This window comes from Oryzias latipes, chromosome 3 (assembly GCF_002234675.1).
Source record: "Oryzias latipes chromosome 3, ASM223467v1".
NCBI classification, from domain to species: Eukaryota; Metazoa; Chordata; class Actinopteri; order Beloniformes; family Adrianichthyidae; genus Oryzias; species Oryzias latipes.
In genome coordinates, this window is record NC_019861.2 from 37,400,986 (window position 1) to 37,414,332 (window position 13,347).

At 42.9% G+C, this 13,347-nt stretch overlaps 1 protein-coding gene across 1 annotated transcript; it reads left to right on the forward strand.

Moving 5' to 3' along the window:
• The first annotated feature begins 10,653 nt into the window (after positions 1-10,653).
• LOC111947185 (forkhead box protein B1-like) lies at positions 10,654-12,781 on the forward strand. Its single transcript, XM_023953760.1, has one exon. The coding sequence runs from the start codon at positions 11,146-11,148 to the stop codon at positions 12,064-12,066; it is 921 nt and encodes a 306-aa protein (XP_023809528.1). The 5' UTR covers positions 10,654-11,145; the 3' UTR covers positions 12,067-12,781.
• The last annotated feature ends 566 nt before the right edge of the window (positions 12,782-13,347 follow it).

Below are 13,347 nucleotides of genomic sequence, written 5' to 3' on the forward strand. Positions count from 1 at the left end.
CTAGTTATTTTTGTTGCTGTTTGGATAAAGTGACTAAAACTCCAATAGAAGCGATAAATCTCTGAAAGAAAAACACTTTGAGCTGAGTTTACGTTTGACGTGTTAGAGGCCACATTTTTATTGATTGATTTATTGATTTATTATTTAACCTGGAAGCTCCCTGCCAATCACATTTTAAAAAAACATCATTAAAATCCCAGAAGCTTTGATAAACAGTTGCAGATTATTGTTGCAGTCTAGAGTTTGGTCTCAAAAACATTTAAAGGCAGCAGTTCAGTTACTTTCTTGTGCGTCTTTTCTCCACCAATGGGAGCTCTCGTGTCCTGTTAGTAAAACGGAGCTCCGCCTTCACGGCAGACGTTTGCATTTTGCTTTGCTGCATCAACCGGTGAAATCCTCAAAAACTGTTCCCATCGTTTCAGATCGTCAGTTCCTGGTCTTTTTAAAAATCAATCCGGACAATACTTTTCAAATTAAAGAAACGCAGACGACGGTAGTTTTCAGACATTCTACGTAATGTTTTTACTAAAATGTCTTTTGCTTATTCTAAATTGTCTTTCTTTTTCATTTTTGCTGCATCTTTCTCATTATTTCCAGATGTTTCTATGACGTTTCGTCACTTTAACACTCGTGTTTGTGAATGTTGGTCGTGGTTTTCCTCTGAGGTCTGGATCAGGTCTGTGGTGGTTTCATAGAACGGCTTCACTCATGAACCGCCTACAAACTGCCAGCAGGGGGCGCGTTTGAGTCTTTTTGTTGTCCTGGGGGGGGGGGTTAGACTCAGAGTGAATGAAGGGAACCATGAGGGCAGAACTTTGAAAAGGTTCTGTTGCTGGATGTCCTCAAACGTTCCACCAGCTTCTCCTTCAGAGGTGAAGCAAAGTTCATCAGAACGCACGCTGATCCACAGCAGGCGTGGAAAAACCCTTGAGTGGGTGAGAAAGAAATAACATGGAATCTGGATGAAAACATTTGGATTGAAAATCATAATCTAGAGTTTTTAGGTTAAAACTTTTATTCTCAATTGCACCAACGGCTTGATGTTCCTCATGTAAAACGTAAAGAAATGCTGCGTTCATGTGGTGTTAGAATGATGGGAAGAATGGAAAACAACAAACCTTCAGACACCACATGGATGCTGGAGCGGGGGCCCCAAACCTTTTCTTGTGAGGCCACAAGAACTCTGTTTCTTTCAAACTTTAAACTTCTTTTCTCCGTCTTTTGTGGTGAAGCCCTTTGGTTCCTTCTAGGAGTTGTAAAGTTCTGTATGAATAAAGTTTTATTCATTCATGATCCTTTTAATAAAATAACAATATTTATGAAATAAAAATGACCAAATAACTCTCTCTGTGATTTTCAAAGACTAAAAGTCAGGAAAAAATATCCTGATACATTAAAAAAAACAATAAATAGTGGATCCTCTGGCGTCATAATCCTACTAAAGGCTTTGAGGCTGCAGCTCCTCACGTCTCACAGTTTGCACTAAAACTGAGCAGCTGTGTCCTGAACGTCTGTTTCTCATCCAGTAAAAAGCACATTTCTGTGTCTTCTGCTGCAGCTACACATATTTCTGTGTTACCTTTTCACCAGAACAGAGTTCCTCGTTTATTGCAGGAGTTTTGTTCTAAAATAATGGTGATCGGTCAAATCCACAAAGAACACCTCCTCACTACTCACCACCTTTCTCACACAGACATGAACCTTTTCACCCTTTTCTCTCCTTTATATTCTCAAAGTTCAAACCTTCATAGGAATTAAGTCCAATAGATCCCATTTAGAGAAGTTGTTCTGGGATTGAGAAACTTTACATTTCTATGCAAAGAACAGAAAAACATCTCAATATTTTTTACCAAAATCTCTGAACTTTATTTAAACAACAGAAATAAAACACAGAAAAAGTCTGTTTAAAAAAGTCTGGTTTGGATTCCAGAAACAAAGAATTCTCGTTTTTCTCGTTTGGCCTTTTAGGCTCTGAAGGTTTCCAGCGGCTCTGATTAGCTTTTTGATCTGTTGACAAAGCGTCCCTCCACTTCCCATCGCCCATAACTGGGGGCTCTCTGATTACACTCCCACTAGCTTACAGCCACACCCCCAACCTAACGTCACCACTAACAAAAATGGCAGCAGCATCAGATCTATCCATCCTCCGGTTCTGATCCAGATTCCAGCTCAGACCAGGAAAACAGAGACGTTCATGGATCTGTTGGTCTGCAGGGGGATGTTTTAAAAAGGGGCGGAACAGGGATCTTGTGGCCCCCCCATTGCACTTTCTATGTGACAAATATGATCATCATTTTTTCATCTGCTCCTGATCCATTTCCAGAACAAAAACACTTTAAAAACATGTTAAAAACCCCGAACACACCGTTTTCCCCGGAGTGGCTTTCTAATGTGTAACTTAGCCAATCACAGTTAGGAAATCCTACACCCACTTCTCACGACGTACTGCAGGTTTGTCTTATTTCTGTGGACCGGGCTTTGGACATGCCGGGTGCATGCATTTGTCATCAGTGTTGGTTTAACATCATGTGTTTTATGCCTAACCTGGCTTAAACAACTGTAAAAGACTTTGACGTCAAAGTTCAGGCGATTCTTGAGGAAAAATCTTGCAGCAGATGTTCACCTTTCAGCAGATCCCTCCAGGAGTCGCCTCAGCCAATCAGCTTTCACTGATCCTCACAGGGGGCGTGGCAGAGATTTTGATTCCAGATGTCCTTCCTGACTCAACCCTGCATTTTATCCGGGCTTGGGACATTCACAGGGAGACCTGTGGCCTCATAGTTAGGCTGTAGGGAAGGGTCTCCAAGGACCCTCACTGCATGAAGCTCGCCCTGTCCCCTGGGAATCGAACCCTGCTGAAAAAGTCGAAACAAACAAGCTGAAGTCCAGACGTTGGTTGTTCGTGGATCGGCTGCTGGTTCAGCGTCTGGTCTAAGAGGCGAGTCTCTGAATGAGGATCCGGTTGGAGGCGTTTAAACCCCACTAATGTTTGAGCTGCGTGTGAAGACCCCGCCTCCGTTCTGCATCTGTTAACGTGTCACAGATTCATCCTCTCTAATGGCGAGGAGCAACGGCTTGATGGATGCCCGCCGAGCCGGAGTGGCGTGGAACCAGCTGCCAATTCGGCCTTCAAGACTCCGAGGGCCCTCCAGCTCCTCAGGTGGAACGGACGTCATCCGGAGAGCGAAGCCATCAGCCGCTGATGGGAGCGGAGCTCACGCCGCAAATCCTGACCTTAAAGAAGCTGTTATTTCATTTTCCTCCAGACAGCTGCAGGATTTCCTGCAGATCTGTGGGTTTAAGTCGTCCTGATGCAGCAGAGGAAGAGGATGGAGCTAAGCTTTTGTTTTTCAGAGGAAGCTCTTCAGATCAGCTGAGGTGATGGGGATGGGGTACGTGTCCAGCCAAACGTCCAGAAACAGACGATTCATCTCCAAAGGAAAAGAAAAAACAGTCACTTTGTGTTTTACGTAAAGCCCCCTGAGGGTTTTCTGACGAATGAGTAAAAGAAACGAATCATTGATGTGATGATCCAGTTTTTCTGCCGTTCAACCATCAACCTGACTGTCCCGAACAGAAATCCCAGCAGCCTCATCTGATCCTCATCATCTGATGTTGCCATGACTTGTTGTCATTGACTTTATTGACTTTAATCAAGAACGACCGCATTTCCTCTGCTGTCAATTCAAACTCTGACAGACGGTAACTTCAGAGGATTTTAAAGGTTCTGTTCAGGTTCTGCTGTTATGATCCATTTAAGTTTTTGATATTTGACAAAATTCTGTTCGCTTCACGACGAGTTCAGAACGATTTTATTTTTACATTTCAGCTAAATGTTTTTTTTTTACCCTTCACCGTCACCGATGACATGAAAAACACAAAATTCCTCAACTCTGCGATAATTTACGTAAATGACGCATTTCCAACAGATCCAGAATCAGTAGATACGTTACGTTATGTAGGTAAACATTTGACCAACTGTACAGTGTTGAATATCGGCGTGAAACTCCCTTTTTCTGCCTCAGAATCTGGTTTACATCAACAAATAGAAACGTAATCAGCGTCAGGAGTTGCATTCCGGTCTTCACGTGAAAATTTACTTTAATTGCGTAAAAACGCGACAAACAGAAAGTGTTGGTTTGTCGGCGCAGAGCTGCTTTTCTTTACGTCAAAATCCGGTGACGGCAGACGGTCGATGACTTCACCTCTCGGCGCATCCCTTCAGCCAATCAGCTTTCACGAATCCACACAGGTGGTTTGTCAGTGGTTTTCACGCCGGATGCCAATCCTGGAACAACCCTGTGTGGGATCCGGGCTGGGGGAGACCCAGACAATCAAAAACATCTTAAAACACTGATGATTGATTCAGGAATGCGAATTGATTGACGGCTGTGATGTTTGCAGAGGAGCTCAAAGGTCTGTCAGGAACGTCGACGTTCCACTTTTCCTCTGGGTTCTTGTGTTCTCCATAAGGCCCCCCCCCCCCCGAAGCCTGTGGTAACCTCATCGGCTGCGGTCCCTCTCTCCCCTGGGACGCTCTGAGCAGCCGAAGACGTGGCTCTCCGCTCGCCGGCGCCTGCCGCACCTTCTTAAGAAGCTAAGCGATCAGCGCCCGCCAGCCGCGGAGATGAGCTCATTAAACGGATACTTTTTACAAGTCTTACTCAATAAATCTGAATAAATTAACAAGGCATTACTAAGGCTGCCACATTAAATTTGCATGGAGCATTTAATGAATCTGCAGCCGCCGGTGGAAAGGTCTGCCACTGTGAACCCGCGCGAATTAGCATAACTACTTCCAGCATGTTTCTTAAATAATGCTCTCATTTGCACATCACTGAGTTGGCTAATTCGGGCTTCAGCGAGGGCGGCCCCCGTAATTAAAGATTCCCCCTTTAATTTTTAATGAAGTTTGCGTTGCATCAATCGTGACAGTAATGAGGGGGACGCGGAAACAAAAAGGCTGCTAATTATTAAATTCGCCAACCAGTTTGAGGGATAATAACTCTGGAGGAGGAATCATACGACTAATTAATAATTAAATATTCATCGCATCAAGCAGCAGCCCTGCTACCGAGCAGCTTTATGTGGGGAGGGGGTGCTCTCTGTTCTAATGACACTGACACCAACGTGGGAGGGGGGGGGGGGGTGAAGGGTTACTGGTCACAATCCCACCCAAAAAACACCATTTATGGAAATGAAGAACCAACTGATGAGTGAATCAGAGGCGGGAAAAAACAGAAAAATAGAGGAAAAAGATTTGATCTGAAATAGATGTTGGAGAGGGGGGGCGCCCCCCCCCCCACACACACACACACACAAAATAGAAAAGTCAGGCCTGATGAACAAGTCAGTTCAAATGGTGGTTTATCGGGTGGAATCCACTGGAGGATGTTGAAGAACATCAGAAGGCTCCACACCCAGAGACCTCAAAGCTCACCTGAACCCCTGACGCACCGTCTCACCTGGACTGTGCAGAACAGGGACTGTAAAGCCCTCTGAAGTTCTCTTAACATCATGTAAGGGAAGTCAAAGCGGACGTTTGGTCTCTCTGAGTCCTCGGTCTGTGAGCTGCAGGATGAAGTTCCATCACAGATGAAACTTTGAGCTTTTCACCACCAATCTCAGACTCAACGAGCTCCTGCTAGTCAAAGAGGAGGAGGAGGAGGAGGAGGCCCTCTTCCTCATCACAGACAGCAGGAGCGTCTTCATCGCTCGTGTACTTAATGGAGCTGCAGAAGTGCAGCATCAGGAGGACCTGCAGCTGAAAAAGCTGCGTTCATATTCGGCCCACTGAGGAGCGGATGGGGGTCCATAAATCCCGGTCAGAAGAGCTTTAATGGAGGTAGACGGCTGCAAATGGTCGTTAAGTCCCACCCAAGCAATTTCCTACAGAAAGACCAGCAGCCAAATGTACAGTTATGACCTGAGCTGGTGTCGTTCTGCCTTTTCTTTATTCATTCTGCAAAAAGGTTCAACCTGTTGAGAGAAAATGACCAAAATTGGCTCACAGGCTCTTTCAACAAAGAGAGATTAACGAAAGGAAAGATTTATTTGTGTTCCATGAATTAAGTCTATCGTCTTTGGGGGTTTGGCTCCGAGCCACGGACATTTTGCGTGCAGGTTGGGAAGAACTCAGACCAGAGTCTGGATGCTGGCGGCGGGTAGAAGCCAGACCATGGCTAAGCATCAGTCCAGGTGGAGAACTGTCTGGAAGAGCAGTGGGCAAACTATGCAGCCTGTTAAATTATTTAAACTGGAATCAATGTTATGGATAATCCTTAATACGGTTTATTTATGGAGTGATATTTCTGCCACCATGTTGCACACAAAACTTTCCAAGTTGCAAATGAAAATATTAAATATTTTCTTTCAAATTATTTCTCTTTGCTTTCAATTTTTTTTCTTTCAAAACATATTTTTGCATTTGCAGCACAAATGTTTTCACATATTGTACACTGTGTCTCATCTCACTTTTGTCCTATCTTTGATTTTGCTCTCTTAAGTTTCAGTTTAGGTGACAAAGCTGCCGTCAAACAGATGAGACACAACAAATGCAAAAATATGTTTTGAAAAAAAGAAAAAATGAAAACCAAAAAAGAAATTTTTGAAAGCAAAAAATAAATTAATTTAAAAGCAAAAAAAATGATAAAAGATTTGTCAAAAGCAAAAATAAAAACTTTGAAAGCAAAAAAAATTGAAAGTAAAAATAGAATTTGAAAGCAAATATTCAATATTTTCATTTGCAACTTAGAAGGTTTTGTGTGCAACTTGGTGGCAGAAAAATCCCTCCAATTTAATTTTCCATGTAATTCTGGTGTCTCCCAATAGATGGTGCTCTACTAATACACTGACCTTCATCTAGGTGCAGAAAGTTATTTTGTATTTATGTAGGGATTTTATAATGTGTTGTTTTCTGACAATCATGTGTGCTTTCTGAGTTGGATCGTCATTTTTCCCATCACTCCAGCACCACATGAACGCAGCTTTTCTCTAATTTTGTGATTTTCCACGAGGGACATCAACCCACCAGTACAAGGGGACCAAACTGACAACCAAAGCCACGCTTTGAAATAAAAACTCCAAAATATTCTATTTTAAAACAACCATTTTCCATTAAAATGTAAGCCTTACCAAAACACTCCACGCACCTGCTTCTGTCAAATTTACAACCCTTTGTGGCCCACCAGTCTACATCGTTGCCCACTTCTAGTCTAGAACGTGGAGAGAGACGACTATCTGTTGATTTCAAGGTGTGATTGTGATTGGCTGAGAAAAAAGGGGACTGTGGGGCAAAGTGAGGGACTAATTGATGATGACCCAAAAGCCCAGTGTACCTGTCCTGTGTTCCTGTTCTAACCAAACCCAAACCCCATTCAGAGAACTTAACGTTTCCTTTATGGGTTCAGCAAAAGCAAACAGTGGTTCAAAAGAAATAATGGGATGATTGACGTTTTATTAAAAATCTGAAGCTAACATTATTTTTTAGCCTGAAATGTAAAAAAAAAACTACAGTTGGTAGTTTTGTTAAGCATTGCACACCTCGTCTTTGGGGGTTATTATTTTACTTAATGAATAAGTTTTTTTTTTTTTTTTAAGAAAATGAATTTAATTCTTTTATATGAAGACACGTTAGGTCGCCAAAACATTTGTCCTAAAGATCTGAACCAAAATAGAAAAAGTTTCTTTGAGGAAAGTGGAGATGCTGTGGTGGATTTTCATCAACGTTTGATTCAGATTAAGTTTTTTTCTGAGAATGCTGGGTAATGTAGTCTTTGAAAGCAAACGGAGTAAAACAAAAAGTAAATTTTTCTGAAGGGTTTAAATCTGTGAGGTCTGTTCTCAGATGATCGTTTGCATTTTGGTTGAAAGAATAAAGTGTGGCGCTTCCAAAGGTGAAGTGATTCAAATTCCCGTCACAGAAGCTCAAATGTGACAGAGGCAGCTGCTGGAACGATGATGTCAGCGGGGCTTTAACGAGAGCGGTGCTAATCGCTTCGGTAATTAGTGCCTCTCCTGAAGGCCGCTCGTTAACTAATCAGCCTCCACTTTGCTTAATCAGCAGTTTAATTGAAGTAATCGTCTCCTGAGCTCAGAGAGCCAATCAGCCATGAGAACTCAGCTAAGTCATGCTGGCGGGAATTGAACCAGTGACTCGGTGACTCACAGTTTAACACAACTGGATAAGGTGAGAGTCAAAGTTTTTAAAAAAAGATCAAAGACTAAAAATACACGCATGTAAATACAAGCTACATATTACATAGTTTCAAAAACGTTACTGTGTGTCTATTAAACACAGAAAACTTGTATTTTTAACCCACTTTTCCTGACAGGAACGAAAAAGATAATTTTAGAAAAAAAAAGATTCTGCAGAAATTTAAAATTTCCTGCTTTTCTGCCTGGATGGTAGCCAACCGATCAAAAAATATATTTATAATTTTACATGTTCACAAATTAAAGCAGAACTAACAACAGGAGTTTCTTACACCTTCAGCACTGAATGCAACTGAGTTCATGAATGTAGCAAACAAATAATCAGAAAAAAACGTTTTATAGATCACACATTCAATGAATTTCAGGAATTGGAAACTTTTCCTTTAATTAAACTGTATTCTGGCTAAATACTAAAGATAAAAACCACTTTTGTGATGAATGGGAACTGAAGTGTTTTAATGACAGTCCCCAGGGGAAAACACGCATGAATGTGTGTGTGTTCCTGTTTGTGTCACATTGTGAGGTTGTGTTCTGGTTTTCACACCTGTAACGGGAGGACAGCCAGCCTGATCAGCCTTAACAGAACCGTTTGTCAAATGAATTCAGTTTGAGGCGGATGGTGCGAGTCCGTGCTCAGAGAACACGGAACAGCATTAACATAGTGTGTGTGTGTGTTCTTGTTTTTGTCATCTCATGAGGACCACTTTGAGCAAAGACACCATCAGAACCGGGTCGTCTTTCAGCAGTCCTGGTTCCGTTGGAAGTCTGCATACAGGAACATGAAGTCAATGGAACATCTTAATCAAGACGGCTCTGTGAGTGTGTGTGTGTGTGGGGGGGGGGGGCTGATCCGTCTGAGAGCCGCTGAAGTGTGGACGATGATGATGAGGAGCGTGCTGAAGGGTGGCTGACGCTCCGTCCACAATGCATTTTAAAGCCTCATCTGTGCACGTCTCTTCACTTCTCATTACGATGAGACACGACCTCCACCTGCAGCTCCAACCGTCTGAACATCGGCGCAGAAAAGACATTCAGTCAAGATTCAAACTCTTCTTCATCGCAACAAATTCCATAAATACTGTGGTTAAGCACAAATATCAGAAAGCATTCCAGACAAAGGTTTCCATAAATATTTTTACTTTTGGTTTATCCCTGAACATTTTTTTCAACACATTAAGCAAAACATGCAGACGGTTTAAAAAAATTCTCCAAAGTTTCATCTCAGACTGCAGCTAAAGTGACACATGTTAAAAGAACTCGTTTCTGAGATGCAGTCAGGAGAGACCCGACACCTGAAGTGTCTGCTTTGCCTACAAAAGAAATATTAAAGTTTAGCCATTTATAAAAAATTCACTAGTACGCAAATGTAATTTATGCTTAGGACTAATTTTTCAAAACAAATTTTTATATATATTCTTTTTTTCAGTTTTATAAAATATGAAATGCAGGTTCGATCAATAAAAATCACAAAATTGACAGATTTTAAAAGCAGTAAAAAGATAAAAGACATAAAATTAAACTAGAAAGTGTGATAATGAATTTTAAAAAATGTAAGAAATAATAGAAAAAAATTGACAATAATAAACAGAAGAAATAAATTAAGTATTTGTTTATTTTACTGATTGAATGAATTCAACGTTTTAGCTTCAATTAATTGAATTAATGAATTAAAGAAACATTTCAAATAAAAAAATAAAAAGCAGAAATGAATTCGTAATGAAACAGACTTAATGACCGATCTCCCGTCAACGTGGGAACACTCTCGCTTGGGCGTCCAGGCCAAAGGTCAGGCGTGTGAAAGTTGCTGCCCCATCTTCCTCGGGGGGCCGTCAGCTCCGCATTAATCCTGAGCGTGTTCATCACAATGAAACACGAGCGGCGACACGAGACGACACAAATCACAGACAGACGACTCAATGAACCATCCAGAAAACAAATAAGAAAACCATTTGTGACAGAAAAGGGATTTTAAATGATTTGAATATATATATAGAACACTTTTATAATTAACAGTTGAATAAAATAAAAAAAACACAAAAAAATGTAAAATATTTAAAAGATTAATGTCATCAATAAATTCAGTTTTAACTTTTTTTCCCATTTATATTAACAAATTATAACAAAAGTTGTTTAAAGAAAAACATAAACAGAAATTAAAATATACTTCTTTGTCATAATTTCTTCAAATCTAATTGATTGACCGTTGTGTTAAATTAAATATAATTTAATCCAAACAATTAAAAGGAAACAAATTCAATAAAAAAAATATAGTAAAATACGATTTAAAAAAAAGACAATAAAAGTGTTTCATTTGGAAAACATTAAGAAGCTCATAAATCTCCAGGATCTTTAATAAATTTAGACAAAGAAACTTTGTAATTATTTTATGGAAACTTTTTAACAAAATAAAAATCAAAAGCGTTTTTATAATTCGGAAACTTAACTAAATTCAAATTAATGGAGACAGAAAAATAAAATGTCTCGCTTTGATCTTAAACTGAAAAACCATTAAGAACAACTTTAAAAATAAAAGACTTTTAAACTCATCTTCCTCGCTGCTCTTCGTCGGTCTTCTCACCTCTGCAAACACGCACGCGCCGCAGCTCCCTCCGCTGCGCTCGCGGCTGCTGTGTGACTCTCCCTCCCTGTGCGTCCGCGTAAATCCGCGTGAACCCCCCACCCCCCAGTTTGGGATCATGTGACAGCGGAGGAGAAGCGCTCCATTAATGGAGCTCCTCGCTCGTGTCGGCGCGCTGAGGAGCAGATGTGAGGAGGACTCGGAGGAGGCAGCAGCAGCGGCCGCCGCCGCGCTCACCTTCCAGCTGCGCGCGCCAAACATGCGTGCCAAGCACCGGGCCGGCCCCCCGCCGTGAGTACCGACGCACCGAGGAGTTGGAAGAGTTTGGCCAAAGTTTGCGCGGAGCCTCCAGAATGCCTCGCCCGGGGAGGAACACGTACAGCGACCAGAAGCCGCCGTACTCCTACATCTCCCTGACGGCCATGGCCATCCAGAGCTGCCCGGAGAAGATGCTGCCGCTCAGCGAGATCTACAAGTTCATCATGGACCGCTTCCCGTACTACCGGGAGAACACGCAGCGCTGGCAGAACTCCCTGCGCCACAACCTCTCCTTCAACGACTGCTTCATCAAGATCCCGCGCAGGCCGGACCAGCCCGGCAAGGGCAGCTTCTGGGCCCTGCACCCGAACTGCGGCGACATGTTCGAGAACGGCAGCTTCCTGCGCCGCCGGAAGCGCTTCAAGGTCGGCGGCGCGCCGGGCGCGGACCCGCTGGTCGCCAGCAAGCCGCAGGACGCCGCGCACTACCTGCAGCAGCAGCAGGCCAAGCTGCGGCTGAGCGCGCTGCACGCCGCCGCCGCCGCGCACCTGCCGCAGATGCCGGCCGGATACAACCTGAGCGCGCCCGCGTCCAGCTTCAAACACCCGTTCGCCATCGAGAACATCATCGCCCGCGAGTACAAGATGCCCGGCGGGCTGCCGGCCTTCCCCGCGCCCGGATACCCGCTGCACAACCAGCTGGCGCCCACCTGGCCGCACGTGTACGGCGCGGGCGTGATGGACACCTGCGACTACCCGGCGGCCTACGGCGTCCCGTTCAAGTCCCTGTGCCACGGCGCGCAGACTATGCCCGCCATCCCGGTGCCCATCAAGCCCACGCCCACGCCGGTGCCCGCCCTGCCCGCGCTCCCCGCGCACATCCCAGCCTTCCTCGCCAACTCCCCGCAGTCTGTGAGCCCCACGTCCCCGCAGGCCGCCGCCGGTCACGGCAGCCCGGCCGCGCCTGCGGACGCGCCGCCGTCCGCGGGGCTCCCGTCCGCCGTGACCGTCCACTGACGGGCTTCCAGCAGAAAGGAACCTCATTCCTTCACACGTGAGACTGGAGATCTTTTATGGTCCAGAACTTTAAGATTAATGACTGTAGCCCCCCTCTCCCCCCCAAAAGTTGGAAAATCCAGAAAACCAAATGTGTCCTCGTGCGTTTTGTTGTACAGTTGAACAGTCTCAGTCAGAGGAGGTGGAATCTCATTTGTGTGGATCTGCTCCAGCTGGAGGCCGCGGGGCTCGGAGAACCTGCGGGTTTGTAGCTGCATGTTCCTCCTGCGTGAAAAAGACTAAGCTTGTGTTTGTGAACTCCATATTTCTTCTGGGGAGGGGGCAGGAGGCCTGAAGGGGCAGGTGGGATTTTTCTCCTGCGTCATGTTTGCAAATGGAATCATTAAAGAAACCTTGGTGGAGAATCGGGTCTGAAGTTTCACCTTTTTGTCCCTTAAAGTGGTTCAAGTCGCCAGAACCGAAACATCTGGAACCAAAGTTCCTTCTGCCGCCAAACCTTCAGAGCTCCTAAAATGAATATTTATTTAAACAACCATGTTTTAAATATTAATATGAATGTGGATCAAATAGAATTACAACACAAATGTCATTAAATATACAAAAAAAAACACATGAATAAGATTTATTGTGCTCCTAAGTGATTGAAATATTGGATTTCATATAAAAGTTAAATTTTTTAAGTGAAAAAAATAAATGTTTGGGTCTTTTTCCTGTTTTCAGTCTCAGATTTTTCCTGAAAACCTGTTTGTTTCTCCTCTGAAGCTATAATTGTTTTTGTTTGTTAGTTTAAAAAAAAAGTTTTGTGTTTTTCTTAAAACTGACCGACTGAAGGAATAAAAAGTGGAAAAAGTTCAACTTCTGGAAAAATCTGCTTGTTAGAAATATCTTTGCTTTAAAGAATCATGTTCTTGATTCTGGAGGAATTTCTAAAAAAACGTTTTGAGTCGACTGGATTTGACCTGAAGTAACCATCCAGACCTTTTCAGCTTTTTAACAAATGAAACATAAAACCTCATCAATAAATGCAGAACAATTGAAAATATTGTTGTAAAAAAGTGAAACTTGTTGATCAACTAAAAATCTTATTTATAGTCTTTTATTCCTGTTTTTTTAGAGCCAAAATCTAAAACTCTTTTTTTATATTTCAACGTAAAACTTGTTTAAATTTGAATGTAAAGACAGAAGTCAGATTTGATGTTTTGAGCTGCTTTAATTTCATCAGCTAAAGAGACGTTTGCATTTGATCAAAGCTTTCTGCCCCTGAAAGACACAGAAGTGAAC